General features: G+C 44.8%; 1 protein-coding gene across 4 annotated transcripts in view; it reads right to left on the bottom strand.

Moving 5' to 3' along the window:
• Window positions 1-17,530, bottom strand: part of ZSCAN20 (zinc finger and SCAN domain containing 20) — a 30,345-nt gene extending 12,815 nt beyond the window's left edge. For 2 of the 4 annotated variants that reach the window (XM_028486633.1, XM_028486616.1), the window contains exons 1-7: window positions 17,515-17,530; window positions 16,346-16,398; window positions 10,846-11,374; window positions 5,541-5,727; window positions 5,047-5,123; window positions 4,685-4,769; window positions 2,585-3,277 (exon numbers count right to left, since the gene is read on the bottom strand). In XM_028486633.1, coding sequence (XP_028342434.1) covers window positions 2,585-3,277; window positions 4,685-4,769; window positions 5,047-5,123; window positions 5,541-5,727; window positions 10,846-11,265 — 1,462 coding nt within the window. In that variant the 5' untranslated portion in view covers window positions 11,266-11,374; window positions 16,346-16,398; window positions 17,515-17,530. Of the gene's footprint in view, window positions 1-2,584; window positions 3,278-4,684; window positions 4,770-5,046; window positions 5,124-5,540; window positions 5,728-10,845; window positions 11,375-16,323; window positions 16,399-17,514 lie in introns of those variants that run through there. The other 2 variants (XM_007115901.2, XM_028486625.1) reach the window with 2 other exon arrangements.
• Window positions 17,531-20,561: the final 3,031 nt, after the last annotated feature.

A 20,561-nucleotide genomic window follows, 5' to 3' on the forward strand; every position in this document is an offset into this window, starting at 1 on the left:
GAAGTTTTCAACTATAATCTCTTCAAATATTTTCTCGGGTCCTTTCTCTCTCTCTTCTCCTTCTGAGACCCCTATAATGCGAATGTTGTTGCATTTAATGTTATCCCAGAGGTCTCTTAGGCTGTCTTCATTTCTTTTCATTATTTTTTCTTTATTCTGTTACACAGCAGTGAATTCCACCACTCTGTCTTCCAGGTCACTTATCCGTTCCTCTGCCTCAGTTATTCTGCTACTGATTCCTTCTAGTGTATTTTTCTTTCTTTCTTTCTTTTTTTTTTTTTGTGGTATGCGGGCCTCTCACTGCTGTGGCCTCTCCTGTTGTGGAGCACAGGCTCCAGATGCACAGGTCCAGCGGCCATGGCTCACGGGCCCAGCCGCTCCGCGGTACGTGGGATCTTCCCAGACCGGGGCACAAACCCGCGTCCCCTGCATCGGCAGGCGGACTCTCAACCACTGTGCCACCAGGGAAGCCCAAGTGTATTTTTCATTTCAGTTTTTGTATTGTTCATCTCTGTTTGTTTGTTCTTTAATTCTTCTAGGTCTTTGTTAAACATTTCTTGCATCTTCTTGATCTTTGCCTCCATTCTTTTTCTGAGGTCCTCGATCATCTTCACTATCATTATTCTGAATTCTTTTTCTGGAAGGTTGCCTATCTCCACTTCATTTAGTTGTTTTTCTGGGGTTTTATCTGGTTCCTTCATCTGGTACATAACCCTCTGCCTTTTCATCTTGTCTATCTTTCTGTGAATTTGGTCTTTGTTCCACAGGCTGAAGGACTGTTGTTCTTCTTGCTTCTGTTGTCTGCCCCCTGGTGGATTAGGCTATCTAAGAGGCTTGTACAAGTTTCCTCTCTACTTACTTTATGAATCGCCTTTTTAACAAACATGGGAACTGAGAATCCCTAAAGACGTAAGTGGACTCCAGATAATCTTGCAATAGAGTCCAACTGAGGATCCCTTTCCTCTTTTGTGGAAGAAGGAAAAGGAGGTGGTCTATTTTCATTTCCTCTGCAGCTAAATGATGCAGCCAGGGAGGCAGCATGGTGGAGGGAAAACCAAATAAAATTGGAGGTGGGATCCCTGGACTCTGGTCTCAATACTTCACAGCTTGGGCTTCTGTATTTCCACTTTTACAGGGACTGGGTGTTTCCCTAGCATCAGTTGTTCAAGTGTATACTGTCATGATTTCTGCTATATCTATTAAATGTTTCACTCAACATCTTTCTTTACCTAAATTTACTATTTGTGAAATCACCTGTTGATGTGCTCATACACATTAAAATTAAAAGTTCACTCAGGTAACACTTATGATCATTCCCATACTACCAGTGACACACTCTGGGAAATACTGAATTAGCTCTTTAAGGTCCCTTAAGGCTTTAAAAATGTTTGCTTCTTTTTGCACAGCAAAGGAAACCACCAACAAAAGGAAAAGACAAACTACTGAATGCAAGAAAATATTTGCAAATGATATGACCGATAAGGGATTAATATTCAACATATATAAAAAAGCATACATCAAAATAGCAAATAATTTTTAAAATGCGTAGAAGAACTGAATAGACATTTTTCCAAAGAAGAAATGCAGGTGGCCAACATGCACATGAAAAGATGCTCAATATCACTAATCATCAGGGAAATGCAAATCAAAGCTATAATGAGATATCACCTCACACCTGTCAGAATGGCTAGTATCAAATAGTCTACAAATAACAAATGTTGGCGAGGATGTGGATAAAAGGGAACCCTAGTGTACACTCTTGGTGGGAATGTAAATTGGTGCAGCCACTGTGGAAAACAGTATGGAGGTGTCTCAAAAAACTAAAAATAGAACTACCATGTGACCCAGCAATTCCACTCCTGGGTATATATCCAAAAAAACAAAGAAACTAATTTGAAAAGATACATGCACCCCAATACTCATAGCAGAACTATTTATAATTGCAAAGACATGGAAACAACCTAAGTGTCCGTCAACAGATGAATGGGTAAAGAAGATGTGGAATATATCTATAAAATGGAATACTACTCAGCCATAAAAATGAACAAAATTTTGCCATTTGCAGCAATGTGAATGGACCTGGAGAGCATTACGCTAAATGAAATATGTCAGACAGAGAAAGGTAAATACTGTATGCTATCACTTATATGTGGAATCTAAAAAATACAACAAACTAGTGAATATAACGAAAAAGAAGCAGACTCACAGATATGAGAGCAACTAGTAGTTACCAGTGGGGAGGGGAAAATATAGGGGTGGGGAATGGGAGGTACAAATTATTTGGCATAAGATAAGCTCAAGGATGTATTGCACAACATGGGGAATATAGCCAATAATTTTGTAATAATTGTAAATGGAAAGTAACCTTTAAAAATTGTACAAAAATTTTTTTAAAAAATTTAAGTGTTTGCTTCTATAACTAAGAAAACTCAAACAAGCAGAACTGATCATAGGAGAGAGAAGAGGAGCTTGAGGATGACCTACTCTAGCAGCATCACTCCAGACTGTGCCCTGAACTAGAGAGCAGAGGTTTGGTTGGTGAGAGGGCTGGAATCTGGATCCGATTAAGCCCCAGTGTTCTTACCAATACGACTCTGGAGCAGAGCTGGGCCCCCTGGAATCCTGGGTCCGTGGACGAACTCTTCAGTGGCCAGGTGACTGTCATCACCATTACAGTCGTCCGTTGTTTCCTCAGGCTCCCAGCCCCCTTCCTCCTGCTCATCCACCTCCATGTCACTGTCCCCAAGCCTGGGGAGAGCCACAGCCTCTCCTGGGCCATCTGAGGCTCTGATGGCCGTCCGAGCCCTCACCAGGGCCTCTAGCTCCTCATAGAAGGGGCAGGTCCCCGGCGGGTGGCTGCTCTTGGCTTTCCGGTAATTCCGTAGGAGGTTTTTGACTCTGTAGCGACACTGCTCCAGGGTCCGCAGGAAGCCCTGTGCCCTCAGCCGCTCTGCAATGGCCCGGTACACCTGGCGGTTCTGGTGACAAGTCCGGAGTTTTTCAGAAAAAGGAGACTCACTCAAAATTGCCAGGAAAGTCTTAGTCTCCTCATAGCTCCAGTGCACACCTGATACTTTCACATCCTCCACGTCCCACTGATATCGTTCTTCCCAGGCCTTGGAATCCCTCCAGGCCAATGCCTGAGCTGGTTTTGTTTGCTCAGTATCCCAGCTATAATCTGCAGGGTTCTTTTGTCCAGGATTTACAAGTCTTGGACCCCAAGATTCTGGTCCTTGCTCTTGCTGGGAGATGATGGTTGGTTTTGAAACTGGAACTCCTATACAAAAGGAAGAAGAGACATGATTAAGTAGAAATGATCTGTTGAGCAAAGCGTTTGTCTAAGAAGTCCTTGAAACATTTGCCTGCAAGAAACTAAAGAAAAATTCCCAAGCTAATCCCTTAAGAGGTCTGGAAAGAAAGGGAGAGGTAACTAGAGGTAACCTCATCAGAAATATATTGACCTGTATGCTTTGTTCATTTGCTTTTTGGTTGGTGTTATGAAATACATCATGCAAAAGAGTGACTGTTACTGGTTCACAGATGGGCACATGCCCTAAGTTAGCCAAATCAGAATAAATTTAACAGTTGGAGGAAAGGTTGTGTGTGGTATGAGTCTCTCTTGCTAGGAACTTGAGGTCTCAAATGCCATTGGCATCTACCTTCGCCTATGACAAAAAATAGCTTTAATATGAAGCTGACACAAAGAATGGCAGAGCAGAGAGAAAGAAAGAACCCAGGTCCGCTATGAAGTTGCCGAGCCAATTGGAGCACAACCTCCTCTGGACTTCCAATACTGTGAGAAAATAAATTTCCATATTTCTCAAAACACTTAGCTGTGTTTAAAGGACAGATGTCCCAATAGCTCCCAACCCCAGCAAATAGGAAGGCTTTAATTAAAATATGTATTTGAAGAAAACTAGATGAAAGAGTTTAGAGCTAAAAGAGGCTTAAGGATTCTCTAGTTCAGCATTTCCCAAAGGTTGTTCCTTTGAACACTATTTTCCCCAGATATCATGTGTAAAAAGGGCACACTTTTCATCATGTGTAAAAAGGATACACTGCCCAGCAAGTAGCCAACAGCTCCTAGTGTCTTACTTTACTGCCGTGAGTCAGACCAGCCACTGTCTCTCTACCTTATCCCACTCTCACGTCTAACTCTCCTCTTACTGATCCCAGGCTCCATGGGGAAATGTTCATTATTGTTTGACTTCCTGTGAAAATGTGCCTAAAGAGAAAGGGGTCTGTGCTGGTCATATGGGCTTCAAGTATTTTGAGCCCTGTGATATTTATTTCTCATTGTGGTTTAAACACGTCAGTCTCCTGGGCTTAGTTCACTTGACTCTGCCCCGAGAGATGGACCTTGTTTGATGCTGAAAAGACTGGGTTTCTGGGCCAGCAGGCTGGGCGCAGCCCTGGGACGGTGGTGAATGTACTGAGGAAATAAAAGATAATGAGCGCTGAGAGGGCAGGCTCTTGGCAGCCAGCCTGCCGGTCCAGAAATCCACTCCCCACACCCCCTCCCTGCTGCCACAGTGCTGGCCACAAAGAGCACGTCTTCTCCCTAGGTCTGAAATTCCAGAGACTTCACAGAGCCATGAGTCTTAGGGAGTGATGAAACACTCCTTGGGAACTGAGTGTACCGGAAACCCGACCGTATCTTATCCAGAGGGCACTGTTTCCTTACCCAGGGGCAGGCCGTTCCCACAGCTGTCTCCTGGGGGATCCTTGCAGAACTCCTTCTCAGCGTGTCTGCCGGGACCCAGGGCTTCCTGCGGGATGTACAACAGAAAGACCTCAAATGTCACTGACCCTTCAAAACAGCCTGGGAGTCCCACCAGGCCCCAGGAAATATAATGGACACAGCGATACCATGTGTGAGGCTAGCATCCTAAGGAGCAGCTTGACCCAGGAGTGGCCCAGTGGACGGGGGATGAGGGGCAGAGGCTCGCACCCTGCACCCGACAGCAGGGCACAGAGAGAAGAGAGGAGCAGGGCAAGGGCACAGGAGAAGTAATGACAGGAAAGGAGGAACAAACAGCAGCTTACCTGGGACTCCACTGTCACCTCCCAATCTCCAACGCTCCCCATCTTTGGTAGAGTAGGGACTCGGGGAGTGAGGACAGCTGAGGAGGAGAAAATATCTCTGAAACCCAAGCTCTGGTTCCCAAAAAACCACCTCCCTCTCAGGTCCAGCTTTCCTAAAGCCTTGCTTGGATCAAACTGAGACTATTCCTGTAGCCAGTGCAGACTTCCACTTTCTTTCCTTCTAGAGTATCTAGCTCCTAAGTTGCCATGTGTGAGATGTCAGCCCTGAACTCCTAAGATAACCTGCCCCAGGCCCAGCCTGAACCTGCTACATGATTCAGCTACAGTGGGGTATGCTAACACCATTGGGAGCTTCATCTTCTTACTTCTCAGGGTGTCCATCAGACACTACTGTAGCCCTTGCCTTGAATTCTGCATATCCCTCCTCAGGCACCCTTCCTCACCCCCCACCCCTTACCCCTCTTCCCTGATGGTCCCTAACTCTTGGTACTCACCACTCTCTTTCAAGGGCTGTGGTGCCATCTTGGTGTCTAGATGCTTGGGAAGGTCAGGACATGGATTCTTCACCCACTGCTTCTGGGACTGTCCCTCGGGCCAGTGATCTGCTGGCCACAGCTGGAAGCTCTGAGATTCCTTCATTGTCTTTAAGGACCTGGTCTCTTCTGCATGCAGTTCCAGTTCCTACACACAGACAGCCAAAATTCCCAACCATAAGTTCAATAACTGGTAGGGCAGGGCATGTTCTTTTGAGTACAGCTGTGGTTCAGAGGTTAACAGGATCTTTTTAAAAACCAAAGATGGCTTAACATTTGACGACAAAGCCATCAGACAAACTTCAGTAAACATACCAGCATTTATACCACCAAATGAGGACTTTCTATTTAACACAGAAAGGCTATACAAGGGTCTAAATGAGGCCATTACTCAAAATATTTTTGAATCATAACAAGATAAATTATGTAAAATTTTTGTGACATTAAAAAAAAAGATAAAAGTTAACCAGGTATATGTTAAAAGGCAAAAGGAAGCATAAAAGCAAGTACAACTATAACTCTAAATGTAATTGCTCTAAATATTCTTGCTGAAAGGCAAAGAAAATTCAAAGAGTTGTAGATGGAATTTTAAAATGAAATGAAAGAATGTGCTGTTTCAGAAAAGCACATCTGGTCTCAAAACAGAAAGATATGCAGAGATAAGACACTGTAACACAAAAAGAAAACCCAAGTGGCAATTTTAATTTCAATGTAGAAGTTTAGGCAAAAAAGTACTCAGAGATATGGAGACTATACATATAATAAAAGGAAATAATCAATTAAGAGATAACATTACCCAATTCAGTTCTATCAATCATAAAGCTAATTTCTTATCTCTCTCTCAATTGGTTCCAAATTCAGAGGTAGTGGTTGAGATGTTATTTCCTGGCCCTAAAACCCCAACAATAGAACAATCTCATTGTGTCATAGAAACACCTAACTTTAAAAAAAGTATTACAATTTTTTCAATAGGCATTTTCAATACTCACATCGTTCAAAAATAGAAAATATACACAAGGATATAATCAGTGAAAATACCTCATCCCTACCTGTCTCCATTCCACCTGCCCAGTATCTTCCTGGACTCCTCACCACAGGTAAACACGGTTCTTCTGCATCCTTTCAAGTTTCTTTATATACACACAACTGTAAATATATATTCTTATTTTTCCCCATTTTTACACAAAAGATAGCAACTATATACATTGCCCTGAAACTTTTTTACCCAAAATAATATCCATCTTCATCAAACTTTATTATTGTTTGCCAAACTTCACTCCAAAAATCTTTTGGCCAATCTGAAAACTCAAATCCGCTCTCACAGAGAGGAATTTTATCTTTGAGAAGATATATAAGAATGGGCCATGATCATCAAAAGCCATTCCCAGTGTGGGGACCCACCAATGTCCTGTGTGGTTCGCAGAGAGAAAACACCTGTTTATCAACATTTTAAGAAAATAATAACTTTGTGTTCAAGATAAAAATAACTTCGTTACAGTTACAATCTTATAACCCACAGAAGTACTGTGGACTAGACCCAACAATAATCCTCACTCCCAGCCCTAGCTCCTCCAACTATTGCTACACCTAAGCAAAGATTCTTATTCCATGGATGGTCATTGTAGACACAGAAAGAAGTAGATTCAAGTGACAATCAGGAGGCAAAAATTCAGTAGGATATTGGTTGGGCTAAGGTGAATTAAGAATCCATCAAATGTGGTACATATATACAATGGAATACTACTCTGCCATAAAAAAGAATGAAATAATGCCATTTGCAGCAACATGGATGCAACTAGAGATTATCATACTAAGTGAAATAAGTCAGAAAGAGAAAGACAAATATCATACAATATTATTTATATGTGGAATCTAAAATATGACATAAATGAACCTATCTACGAAACAGAAACAGACTCACAGACATAAAGAACAGACTTGTGGTTGCCAAAGGGAGGGGGGTTGGGGGAGAGATGGATTGGGAGTTTGGGGTCAGCAGATGCAAACTATTATATATAGAATGGATAAACAACAAGGTCCTACGGTATAGCACAGGGAACTATATTCAGTATCCTGTGATAAACCATAATGGAAAATAATATAAAAAAGAATGTATATATATGTATAACTGAATCACTTTGCTGTAGAGCAGAAATTAACAACATTGTAAATCAACTGTACTTCAATTTAAAAAAAAAGAATCCATCAAAAATGCCTGTGCACCACACTAAAACCTGCACATGGATGTGTATAGCCACTTTATTCATAATTGCCAAAACGTGGAAGCAACCAAGAGGTCTTTGAGTAGGTGAATAGACAAATAAACCGTGGTACATCCAGACAATGGAATATTATTCAGCACTGAGAAGAAATTAGCTATCAAGCCATGAAAAGGCATGGAGGAACCTTAATGCACATTACAAATTGAAAAAAGCCAATCTGAAAAGGCTATATACTGTATGATTCCAACTATATGATTCTGGAAAAGGCAAAACTATGAAGATAGTAAAAAGATCTGTGGCTTTGTGGTTGCCAGAAATTAGGGGGAAAAGAAGGATGAATAGGTGGAGCACAGATGATTTTTAGGGCAGTGAAACTATTCTGTACAATACTGTAACGGTGGACACATGCCGTTATACATTTGTCCACATCCATAGAATGCACAGCACCCAGAGTGAACCCTAACGTAAACATGGACTGTGGGTGATTACAACGTTCAGGGATTGTAACAAACGTACCACTGTGGTAGGGGACGCTGACAGTGGGAGAGGCTGTGCATGTGTGGGGCAGGTGGTGAATAAGAACTCTGTAATTTTTTTTTTATAAATTTATTTATTTATTTAGTTATTTGTTTTTGGCTGCGTTGGGTCTTCGTTGCTGCCTGCAGGCTTTCTCTAGTTGCGGCAAGTGGGGGCTACTCTTTATTGCGGTGCCCATGCTTCTCATTGCGGTGGCTTCTCTTGTTGTGGAGCACGGGCTCTAGGCGCATGGGCTTCAGTAGTTGCGGCACGTGGGCTCAGTAGTTGTGGCTCACGGGCTCTAGGGTGCAGGCTCAGTAGTTGTGGCACACGGGCTTAGTTGCTCCGCAGCACATGGGATCTTCCCCGGCCAGGGCTCGAACCTGTGTCCCTTGCATTGGCAGGCGGATTCTTAACAACTGTGCCACCAGGGAAGCCCAGAACTCTGTACTTTCTGTTCAATTTTGCCACGAAACTAAAATTGCTCTAAAAATTAGCCTTTTTTCTTTTTTTTTTTTTTAACCTGATGGGGAGAGGGGCTGTGCAAGAGGGTGATGACAGAATAAACAAGCTCAAAATCACAAAATAGCAAAGCTGAAAGATTTTTTTAAGGAAAATATTTTAGAGGCCATTTAGACAGCAACCCTTTTCAGGTGGTGGTTCCCTTTGAGGAACATAGTTAATGTATTTTATTCCATTACTAAGACCTGGAAAAATTTTACCTGCAGAGACTGTAACCAACCTTGCAATATAAGATCACAAGCTACAACATATGTGCCTAGGGGGAAAAAACAAGCTTCTCTGCTACTTATCCATTTGTTTTGACATTTGTGAATACTCAGGAGCAGGTAGAAAAGTTAAAAAATGAAAATAAAAGTCACAGGAGAAAAAAACACATTATAGAGAAGATTCCATTACCCTTTTTTTTTTTTTTTTTTTTTTTCAATTTTAGAAGCAGTTTAACCTTTGCTCAGTTCACAGGGGTATAATTTGAGAACTTCTGGTCTAGTCCAACCCTCTCATTGTACAGATGAAGAATTATAAAGACCTTGATTTAAGACAATTCTCATCTCCGGGTTTCAAGTTCTTCATCTTCTAGTTCTGAAGCCCTAAGACGTCCATACGTTTCTTCACTGCTACTTAAAACAAATAGCTGGTTTCTTTAAAAGAAATAATCTGGGAGGGTGCGGTAATATATTAAAATAAGGTATACTCTCTCATATTTAGGTCTCTAACTTTAAATATTATGCTTTCTGTATCTTCAATCAGTTTGTAAAGGAATCCAAAAAGCGAAGCCACAGACCTTAAATCTTTCTGGCCCCTAGTCTCACATCTGTACAGAGCTTTACTTTTTGCAACATACAGAAAACCCCTACTGTGCACAGAGATATGTCCTCAAACCTATGATTTCCCCCAAAGAAATGTGATTAAGTATAATATCACAAGAATTACTGACTATATAAGAAGTGGAAGCACCAAGGGTATGTTGAGATGAAGGTTCTATGTGGCTGGCTCAGCCCACAGCCAGCTGAAGGGCTTGTTCTACAAGTACCAGCTTCGAAGCAGGATTCAAAATTTGTGTTGTAGCAAAATTATAAATTATTATCATGGGCTTTTAGGGTCTCTTGCAAACGTTTAAACTGTGCATGTTAAATCCATAATACTTTCCCTTATCTCAGCTCTACAACTTCTATAAATTTGGACAGGTTACTTACCTGGGTCTGTTGAACCATTTGAAAAAATGGCCATGATAACAGCACCTACCTTATTGGGTTGCTGGGTTGATTAGATAGATGAGCAATACATACAGAAAGCTTAGAACAGTGCCTGATGCACAGTGAGTGCTCAATAAACGTCAGTTAATATCTCGTTTGAGCCTCATGACTCAGAGATATTTCAATTCCCATGGTTTGCAGATAAGGTATCTCTCATGTAGTAGAAAGAACAATGAACTTGGAACCTAAGGATCTGGGTTTAGGCTCTGGTTCATACTGACGGAGCCTTGTGAGCCACCTGACTTTGGGGGCCTTAGTTTAATCTATGAGGACAATAATGCTATTTCTGTCTACCTACATTACTGCTGTAGGCATCCAAAGAGGTCACATATGTAAAAAGATTCTGTTAAGTATAAAACACAATACAAATTAAATGTACTGTGAATATGGTACTGAGAGGCAGCTTAGAGCAGTGGTTACAAATCCTGGCTTCAGAATCAGACTGCCTGAATTCAAATCCTGCCTCTCTACCATCTAGTAGCCAGTGACCTTGGGCCAACTACCTTTCTCTCCCTTGCTTCAGTTTCCTCATGGGTAAAATTAGGCTAAAGGTACCTAACTCGTTTAACTGGTGACAGGATTAAATGAGTTAATACATGGCAAGCACTTAGAACAGTGCCTGGTACATGGCAGTATTCAATAAATGTCAGATGCTTGATGATATTATTATTGTGGTTTTGGCAATTATCAACCTAGCTGCAGTCCCACTACCTTGCCTGACCTGCTCCTTGGAGAACAGACTATTTGCCTCACCTGCTGTCCCGCGGCCCGCGCCTCTCGGTGCCAATCCTCCACCAGGGCCACCGCCTCCTCGCCGCTCTCAGGGTGGCGCGCCTGTACCCAGGCCTGGACCTCCCTGGGTAAGATAGTCAGGAACTGCTCCAGCACCAGCAACTCCAGTATCTGCTCTTTGAGGCGGATCTCCGGCCTCAGCCAGTGACAGCAGAGTGCCCACAGCTGGCTGAAGGCCTCGTGGGGTCCCGCCGCATCCCTGTACCGGAACTGCCTGAAGCGCTGGCGGGAGGCCTCAGGGCCAGGGACAGGGTCATGGTCCTTCTCCCGGGGTTGGGAGTCTGGTGGTCTCCACGAGTCCTCCTCCAGCTTGACAATCAAGAGTTCTTCAGGCTCTGGTAGCGGGGAGGCCTGTGCCCGGGCTTCCAGGGCTACAGCCATGGTCTCTCCTGGACGCCTCCTTTCAGCTGGGCCGTCCTTGTCCAGCGTCTTCCTGCATCTGTAGTGTGTCCTCAAGGGGCTCCTGGGAGAGGAAATGCTCCCCCAGGCTCTGAAGGCAGAAAGACAAGGGACAATGTGAGCAAGAAGACCAGGAGCCTCACCTTCCCCACTCCCCACACACCTTCCACTGCTTTGCACGGGGTGGGACTGCCAAGAAACGCCCTTTCCCATAAGCAGGAAGTTAGTCCACAATCTGCCACCAAACCAGCAGCCAGCACACCTTGGAGGAAGACAGCACAGTATTAAATCCTCTGGGACACCCTAAACGCCTTAGCTGGGCATCAAGGCTGCCATGATTGGTCCCAGCCTAGCCCTTCTCCCTCTACATGTGTCCCAAGTCTGACCTTCCCTCAAGTTGGGTTCCAAATGTCACCCCCTCCATAAGGTCTTTCTTCCTGGGCCTTAAGCTTTCCTCTAAGGGTGCTCTCCTTGCAAAATCCCTCACGCTACACTCTCCCTTCGTCGTCCCACCCATCTGCCATTTTTCACCATCTCTAAACTGATGACTCCCAAAACTCCAGCTGAGACCTGTCTCCAGACTCCAAAGTCCAACCACCTACAAGGCATTTCCACTTGACTCTTTCTTAGGCACCTCCAACTCAATGGGTCAAAAACTGAATTCATCATCTTCTCTTGAAAACCTTTCCCTCTTCTGGAGCTCTCCATCCAGTGAAGGCACCACCTTCCATCAAGGTACCGATGCCAGAAACGTGGTCATCATATTTTTCCAAATTCCCCACATCTATTCATCACCAAGCTGGGTCTTCTTGACCTTCTCAGCATCTCCATCCCCAGCCAGTGTCACCTCCTTGTCCAAAAAAACATCATGCTTTCACTTGATCAGCCCCCTAACTCATGTCCCTGCCTTCACTCCCCTCACCCCAACCCCTGGTCCATTCTTCACACAACCAGATGAGATCAAAATCTGACCATGTCACTTCCCTGCTAAACACCCTCCACTGACCTCCCATTGCCCTCAGGATAAAGAGCAGGCCTTGCCCAAGCCTCCACCTCATCTCTTGACCACGCTCCCACTTGGCAGGGTGTTTCAGGCACGGCTCATGGCTCCTGCAACGGGCTGCCCTCTGAACCCTCCCACACGCCACCGTCTCCTTTGGGAAGAGTCTCGTCCCTTTCTTCACGTAGCTGTCAGCTGAAATTGTACTTTTTCCAAGCAGCCCTCCCTGTGTCCTGAAACAAGATTCAATCCTCAGCCACATGTTCCCATGCCACCTTAGGTGTTCTCTACCATTACCCTCATCATACTTTATTGTAATGATCTTACCCACTAGATCATACGCGTCCTAAGGGACCTAGCACAGCACTCAGCACACAGAGGAAGCACTCAATCCACAGTGAAATAATGGTCAACTGATAACGGTGATGGGTCATGAGGCAAGGATTATAATTAATCACGTTCTAGATTAAAAAGCAGAGAATGACCTTCTTGCTGATGTCAAAAGGAATTATGTTCTCCTCTTTATTTCCATCTCTGTGACACTTCCCATGTTCTACATTGTACTAGAGGGCTGTGTGTACACATGTGTGTCCCCAGAAAGATTACAGTCTCACTGAGGGCAAGGAATATAGCTCACTCTTTTTTTTCACACCCCTCCCCTCCACCACCCCACAATAAGCAAGGTGCACTCAACACAGGAGGCTCTCAGTAAATGCTTGTAGAGTGAACGCCTGGGGGCTGCTTCTTTTACACAATGAAGACTCTGACGACACTCATGCTGGGTTATCTGGAAAAATGAGCTCTCTGCGTCACTCCCAACAGATATAGATAACATTAAAAACGCCCACTCGGGCTTCCCTGGTGGCGCGGTGGTTGCGCGTCCGCCTGCCGATGCAGGGGAACCGGGTTCGCGCCCCGGCTGGGGGCTGCTTCTTTTACACAATGAAGACTCTGACGACACTCATGCTGGGTTATCTGGAAAAATGAGCTCTCTGCGTCACTCCCAACAGATATAGATAACATTAAAAACGCCCACTCACAGGAGGCTATTAGCTGCTTCCAAGTGGGAATGACACAGCTGAATTGAGAATGGAGGAAGGGTGATATTTCAATTTTAGGTCATGTGACTGGACTGTCTGCAAACAGGCAAGGGTGATGAAAAATAAAGGCTTGTCCTAAGGACCTCCACACACATAGGGAGAGGCTAGGAACACAACTCATGATCACCTGGCAACTTCCTGTTTGTCCTTCAGCTACCAGCTCAATGTCACCTCACCTGTTAAGAGTTTCTTGACATGCCCTGGTCATGCCCAGCTCCCATCCCCACTCTCCAAAAATCACCTCCCCTCATCCTGTGTGCCCAAAGCACTTGGCACGTACCTCTAACATAGGTGTTACCTGACACTATTGTAGTTACCTGTTCTTACATCTGACAGTCCCATTAGATTGTATTGCTAGAGCCACTACCGTATCTTACCCATTTCTGTATCCACAGTGCCCAACCCAGTGTCCGATAAATAGCAGGGCCGTTGGAAATTTTGCCTTTTATTAAAATGGTAAATCGGGTACATCAAAAGCCTAATGGGCTATGGAAGGTCCATAACTTACATTGAGCTAAAGAATTAACCTTTCATGAAATTTCTTTTTTAACCACACCTTCATCGTGCATTAGTCCAAACACATTTGCATCACTGTCTCACACGAAGACTAACTAATTCGCCAGTCATCTGCAGAGTCCCACTATGGACCCTGCACTGTACTGGGAGCTAAAGCGCCAACAGTGAGTAAGACAAACAGTCTCCACCTTCATCAAAGTTACAGTCTAATGAGAGAGACAGTCAATAAAGCAAGCAAAGAGGTGTATGCTCCTGCACAGAGTGAACACTAACAAAAACAGGCAATTAGTAGCCCCACCAGGCCCAAAGAGTCTCAGATAATAGGTATTTTCTTCTGGGAATACTTGAAAGTTGCAAAGGTTAGTTTCAAATACAATCTGAAAGATTTTTCTGCTACCCTCTTAGACAAATATGAATAGCAGTCTAGCCACAGAGGGAGGTCAACATAGTCAACAAAGCAGACTTCACACAGAGCTGACGGAGGAAAAATGGACAACGGCATTCCTCAGTCCTGAGACTACCAGAAATATGGGGGCTCACGAGGACCAGCAACCTCAAAGAGTATCCATTTATTGAGTGCCCATGGGGTGCCAGGCTTGGTGCTGTGTTCTACATTCATGATCTCACTGAATCTTCCAGGCAAGCAGCTGATGAGTCATTAGTGTTGAGCTGACTTACACTGATCTGTAACTTACACACACTAAATTACATACAAACACCAGAAGGAGAAGGAAAGGACATAATGTAAATAGTGCAGCCAGTTCCACTCACCATGTGTCTATTCCAGAGCACGTGGTGATGATGCCCACGACTCTGCTGGTCCCCACACTGATTCAGCTCCCCCCAGCCTCTTTCCACTGAGAGTGAGCAGAGGGTCTTTCATACACTGTGGTCACTAAACACAAGCCAACTCTTTCATCTAACCTTCAACCAGTAAACCCCAGCTGTGCTATTAGCTTACTAAAAGACAGCATGTTGGTTTCTAAATGGCTCCTAGCCAAAGGATTTTCAAGCTGACTGTGATTTTTGGCTAAATGTGATCTTCACCTTCTGTGCTGACGTTAGAATATGATTAGCCCGTAAGGTATGACTTCATTATGTCCCCAATTCACATACAGGGAACTGAGCTTCTCTGAAGAAGATTCATGGGAGGTACCACAACCAGCCAAGTGGTAGAGTTGGGATCTAAGCCCAGTTTTCTCCAGTCATTTTTCTTAACCATCACGCAGAGCCTCCTCTAGGTTGGCCAGTATTCCAAGCCCCTGAGAAGATGGTATGGAGAGTGCAAAGAACATGAAGGCAGCAGTGAGCAGATCAGGGTTCCAGTTCCACTCCTGCCTTTTACCAGCTGTGTGACTTGTTACAGGTCATGGAGCCTCAGCAGCTGCCTATCTAGACTGCAGCTGACAGCCAGACTCTACTCAGCAGCTGCCCCAGGCTCCCCGATTAGTAAGATGGGAACACAGCAAAGAAACAGGGAGACTAGAATCAATGGTTACAAATTTAAATGGCTATGGGTCAGGCAATGTAAATGAGTACATGAGTGGAGCAGGGACTGCGGCCAACTACAGAGCACCAGGATGCACACTGGCCCAGTGTTCCCAGGCCTTCCAACTACTCCCAGAGAAGCCAGAACTCTGCAATTCTGAATGTTGGCAACCAACTCAAAATTGTTTCAAACACAATAAGGATTAAATAGAGGATGATGGTAGGCTTCATTCAGCATGGGCTGTCACTTTGCCACCTTTCAGCTAAATGATCTCAAAGGTCTCTTCCAATAGCCAGGAAGACCTAGAAAGGGTACAGATTCCTCTCAGCAATGAGGGATCTGCCATCAAAGCCAGGATCCCTTCATAAACCCAGGGAAGCTGAGGGGCATCTTGGCTCCTGTGGATGTGGACATGGTTAGTGGGGTGCCAGCGAACAGTGGGCTGGAAGAGAAGCTCTGCCCCAGTCCCATGGGAAAGGTCAAGACTAGTCCGTGACCTCCAAAAAGAAAGAAACTGGGAGTTCCCGAAGGCTATCAAGCTCACTTGGCTGACGGTCCGGGCTACTGCTTAAAGCAGCCTGACCTTACACTTAAGGGCTTAAACCAGGAAGAACAAATAGGGTTCATTTAAGGCACCAACTTCAGTCAACTGTGCTAAGGATTCTGAATCCCATGTGAGTATGTGTTGTGACCAATGAGTTGTGACTTCCAGACACAGGAGGGGGAGTAGCAGCACACACTCCGTGTATTTGCCACCCCTGGCTTAAACTCCCATAGGCACTGAATCAGCTTCCAGCAAAGATGGCCCTGACAGGCAGGAGAAGACTAAAGCTCACACCCAAGGAATCTGGACGAAGCAGTTTTCAAGCCTGGTATAGCAAAGCTCACCCTGGATGGTCTTTATTCACATATTCATCAAGCATTTACTGACTTACTTGATTTACATCAAGTACTTACTACTCTGGACTGGGCAGTGGGGAAATGGAGATGATGCAGAAACTGTTCCTGTCCTGGAGATGCACACAGTATAGTGGAAGAGACAAAAAAGGAAAGAAAAAAAAATCACAGATAATTATGATCAAATGTGGTAAATGCAATAAAAGAGGTCTGTGGGAGCTGGGGTGGGGGGTGACTTGAACAAAGTAACATTTGAGTTGGTTCTAGAACAAAGAATGGTTCTCTTAGCAGAGAATGGGGGGTGGGGGAGTGTATTCTCAGCAGACAGAACAGCATGTATAATGGTGGAAAACCAAACTGCCTCCCAGAGACATGGAGATAACCTTGACAACACGAAGATCAGGCTGGAAAGGGAGTTCATTAAGGGTCTTGAATGTCAGGCTAAGGTGTTCAGACTTAATTCCATAGGTGATGGGAGTTAATGAAGCTTTTTAAGTAGAAGGCCAAATCTGATTTGGGTTCAATAGATCACGGTAGCTACAATGTGTTTGTCCAAACTGGGGAGGTGAAAAGGTGTAGGCTTCAGCAAAAACCCTGACAAAGAAAGGTCTCAAGATACATTAAGGAAATTGAAAGATCTGAATATTCCTGGATGAGGAATCGGAGGGCGCCTGGTAAAGTGGATGTTGGTACCATTCACTTCCACCAGGCAGAAGGAAAGAGGTGCAGGTTTGGGGAGGAACACAACAGCCAGTCCCACCCACTGGGTTCCAGAGGTCAAGACCATTAAAGAAAGTGTACGGGGGTATCAACTCAGATGTTTGTTTTAGATGAGCAGGTAGAGGCTGGAACACTATTTTTAAGGTCCGGCTTCATGCTCAGGCCCACGCACCTTCACTTCTTGTAGGGCCCCAGAATCCTCTATCCTTCCCTATAAGGTCTCCAGACCCTTCCACCTTCAGAACCTCTCCCGGTCCCCTCACCTACACACACACCTTTCTAAGAACCTGCACTCCCAGGGCCTTCTATCTCCCTCCTCATCCCCGACCCCTCTATGACCCTTTCCATCTCCGGACGCTTCACCCTCCGACCGCCCCTCACCCCGACTCCGCATAAAAGCTTCTTTCTCCCCTCTCACCTTCCCCGGCCCCCCGTGACACCACCACCTCCTAAGTCTCCAGCCTAGAACCTTGAGTCTCAGCTGCCCCCGCCCCGCCACCCGGACTCACCCACCGAGACACCCACTTCACAACAGGGCGGAAGTGTTCCAGGGCTCGCGCAGGGAATGCTGGGACGCGGAGTCCGAACGGCGCCACCCCAGGAATGGAGCGTCTGGGACTACAACTCCCAGAAGGAATCGCGGGAGCGCCGGTGGGCGGCACCCACCGCTTGCCACCTTTCAGATGCCGTCAGCCAATAGACGCGTCATCTCCTCAGGGTCCCCGGCACCGGAACAAATCGGAACAGAGTCTAAGCGTGAGGGCGGGGTCTGTTGTGATCCCGGTCCTTTCCACAAGCTCCGGGGTAACGTCACAGCCCAGTGGGCGGGCATTCAAGGAGAAGGGGCGGGGTGTATTGAAGGGGAGAAGCGAGAGCCCGAGGCCCTGGAGAGATCAAAGCAGAAACAGTAAGAAATAAGGGAGAGAGGGTGACTAGAGGTGACCAGACTGGTGGGCGGGAGAGAGTTGAACAATTGTAGGTTCAATTTCCGGCTCACAGTTAAGCTGCGTAACTTTGGATCAATTGAGAACCTCGCTTTCTTCACCTGTTAAGTGAGGATAATAATAGCATCCATGTCGCTGGGTTTTTGTGAGGCTTACTGGGATAATACACCTAAAACATTAGCTCAGAACTTGGGTCCTAATAGCGAATATTAGCTATTATTATGTAAATCAGTTAGTATGGAACTTGGCACTTCCTGGGTGTTGGAAGAATGTTAATCGTTATTAGAATAATAATAATCACAACAATTTTAATATAAAGGCAGTTGCTTTGTTCCGTTGTGAATACTTTGGCATATGAGCAATCTAATAATGGGTTTGAGAATGTGGGTTTTGTAGTCAGAAACAGATTCAAATCCCAGCCCAACGACTTAATAGCTGTGTGTCCTTGAACGAATTATTGCGTCTCTTTTGTCTTGAGTTTTTTCCTCGGTAAAATGCAGGTGATATAACAGAACCTACACTGCAGGGTATTTGAAGATTAGATGAGATAATGCAGGCAAAGCATGGTCTCTGAAGTCAAGGTGCTTGTGTCTGAAACGTCTTACTTTCAAAGGCAGGATGTAGGCCTTTCCACTCACTACTTGTGAAACCTTGGGCAAATTACTTAACCTCTTTATGCCTCAGTTTTCTTATCTATAAAATGGGAATTATAGTAATAGCATCTACCTGCTAGGGTTTGTGAGAGGAATAAATGGGAAAAAATAGGTAAAGAGCTTGGTACACGTCTGGCAGAAGGAGTTTAATAATCATTAGCTATTATTATTTTTACTAATAGTTATGAGATTTGGGGGAAATTGACAGTACCTAGCATATGGCAAGTGTTCAACACATGTTAGCTATTGTTAAAATTAAGGGAATTCTATATTTTAATTCTAAAGACCCAATGCAAAGCGCTTGTCCCCTGTGAAATATGTTCCAACTCATTGGTAGTAATAACTCGTGATTTTACTCAGTGAATGTAACAGCAACCTACAAGCGCTTATTGTTGTTGAAACCTCACAACAACCCTATGAGGTGGGTATTATTATCCCCAATTTAAAAGGGGGAAATGAGGGCTTAGGCAGGTGAAGTGACCTGCTTGAGATCAAATAGCTAATATGAGCCAGGGCTGGGATTTGAACTTCGGAACATATAACTCCAAAGGTTTCTTCTCGGCCCCATACCTGCATAAGGAAAAGATCACGGTTGGAGCGGGGTGCTGAGTGGGGAGAGAGATGGTGCAGCGGTGTGAGGTGCTAGGAGAACTGGAGACATTTAAGACTCAGAGCGTCAGGCTCTGAAGCTGGAAAGGCAGCTTTGCAGGGTCAGGTAAGAACGTCCTCTTTAGGTTCACCTGCCCTGAAGAGGAGGAATGGAGGTGAGGATGCACAGGGAGAGGACACCATTAGGACACAAGAGGGCGCCCCTCACCCTAAATCCAGCCTGGAATTTTTCCACGCTTTCCCTTAGCCTCTGTCTAATTAATGCCTGGCATTTTACAGGAGAGGAAAACTAAGGCCCCAAGAGGCCAAGCGCCCTGCCCAGTGTCATATAGAAATAAACAACAGGGCCTGAACTAGATCCCAGTTCTCCGCTCCAGCATCCACCAACATTTTTTTCTGTCCACAGTTGTCTATCAAGACCCTCTCTGCACTGGGCTAACATTAGGCTCTAAGGATGCAGAGATGAATCAAACCTGGTCCCTATCCTCAGAGCCTGACCTCTAAACTTGCCCAGTCGAGTTTCCTGTTAGTAAATTAGCAATGTTCCCTATTAGCAAAAACATTTTTGACCACACACGCCCAATATATGGGTATTTATCTACTTATAAATGATATACATGTACGTATATAATTACATGAAAAGCTAACTTTTATTGAACATTTAAAATGCATTATTAGGTCCTGCTCTCAGTATTTTATACGTATTAAGTCATTTAGCCTCTCAAAGTCCTTTGAGAGAGGGTCTAATACTATTCCATATTACTAAAGCCATATGGCTAAAAAGCACGCAGTCTAGCTTCAGAATAAAGTGAGATTAGAAACAAAATAGCAGTAGAAGTTTTAACACTTTTTTCCTAAACTCCAGTGACTCATCTTGTGCAACCCCCCTTTGAAAACCAGTGCTCAGGAGTCTCCCAGGGGCTTTCCTGGTAGCACAGTGGTTTAAAATCCGCCTGCCAGTGCAGGGGACACAGGTTCATGCCCTGGTCTGGGAAGATCCCACATGCTGCGGAGCAACTAAGCCCATGCATCACAACTACTGAGCCTGCGCTCTAGAGCCCGCAAGCCACAACTACTGAGCCCACGTGCCACAACTACCAAAGCCCATGTGCCTAGAGCCCGTGCTCCACAACAAGAGAAGCCACCACAATGAGAAGACTGCACACCGCAATGCAGAGTAGCTCCTGCTCGCCGCAACTAGACAAAGCCCGCGCGCAGCAACGAAGACCCAACACAGCCAAAAATAAAAGCAAATCAATAAATAAATTTATTTAAAAAAAAAAAAAAAAAAAGAGTCTCCCAGACCCGTGAAGACCAGTACAGTGTGATCAGTACTTTGAGAAAGGGAAG

This window comes from Physeter macrocephalus, chromosome 3 (assembly GCF_002837175.3).
Source record: "Physeter macrocephalus isolate SW-GA chromosome 3, ASM283717v5, whole genome shotgun sequence".
NCBI classification, from domain to species: Eukaryota; Metazoa; Chordata; class Mammalia; order Artiodactyla; family Physeteridae; genus Physeter; species Physeter macrocephalus.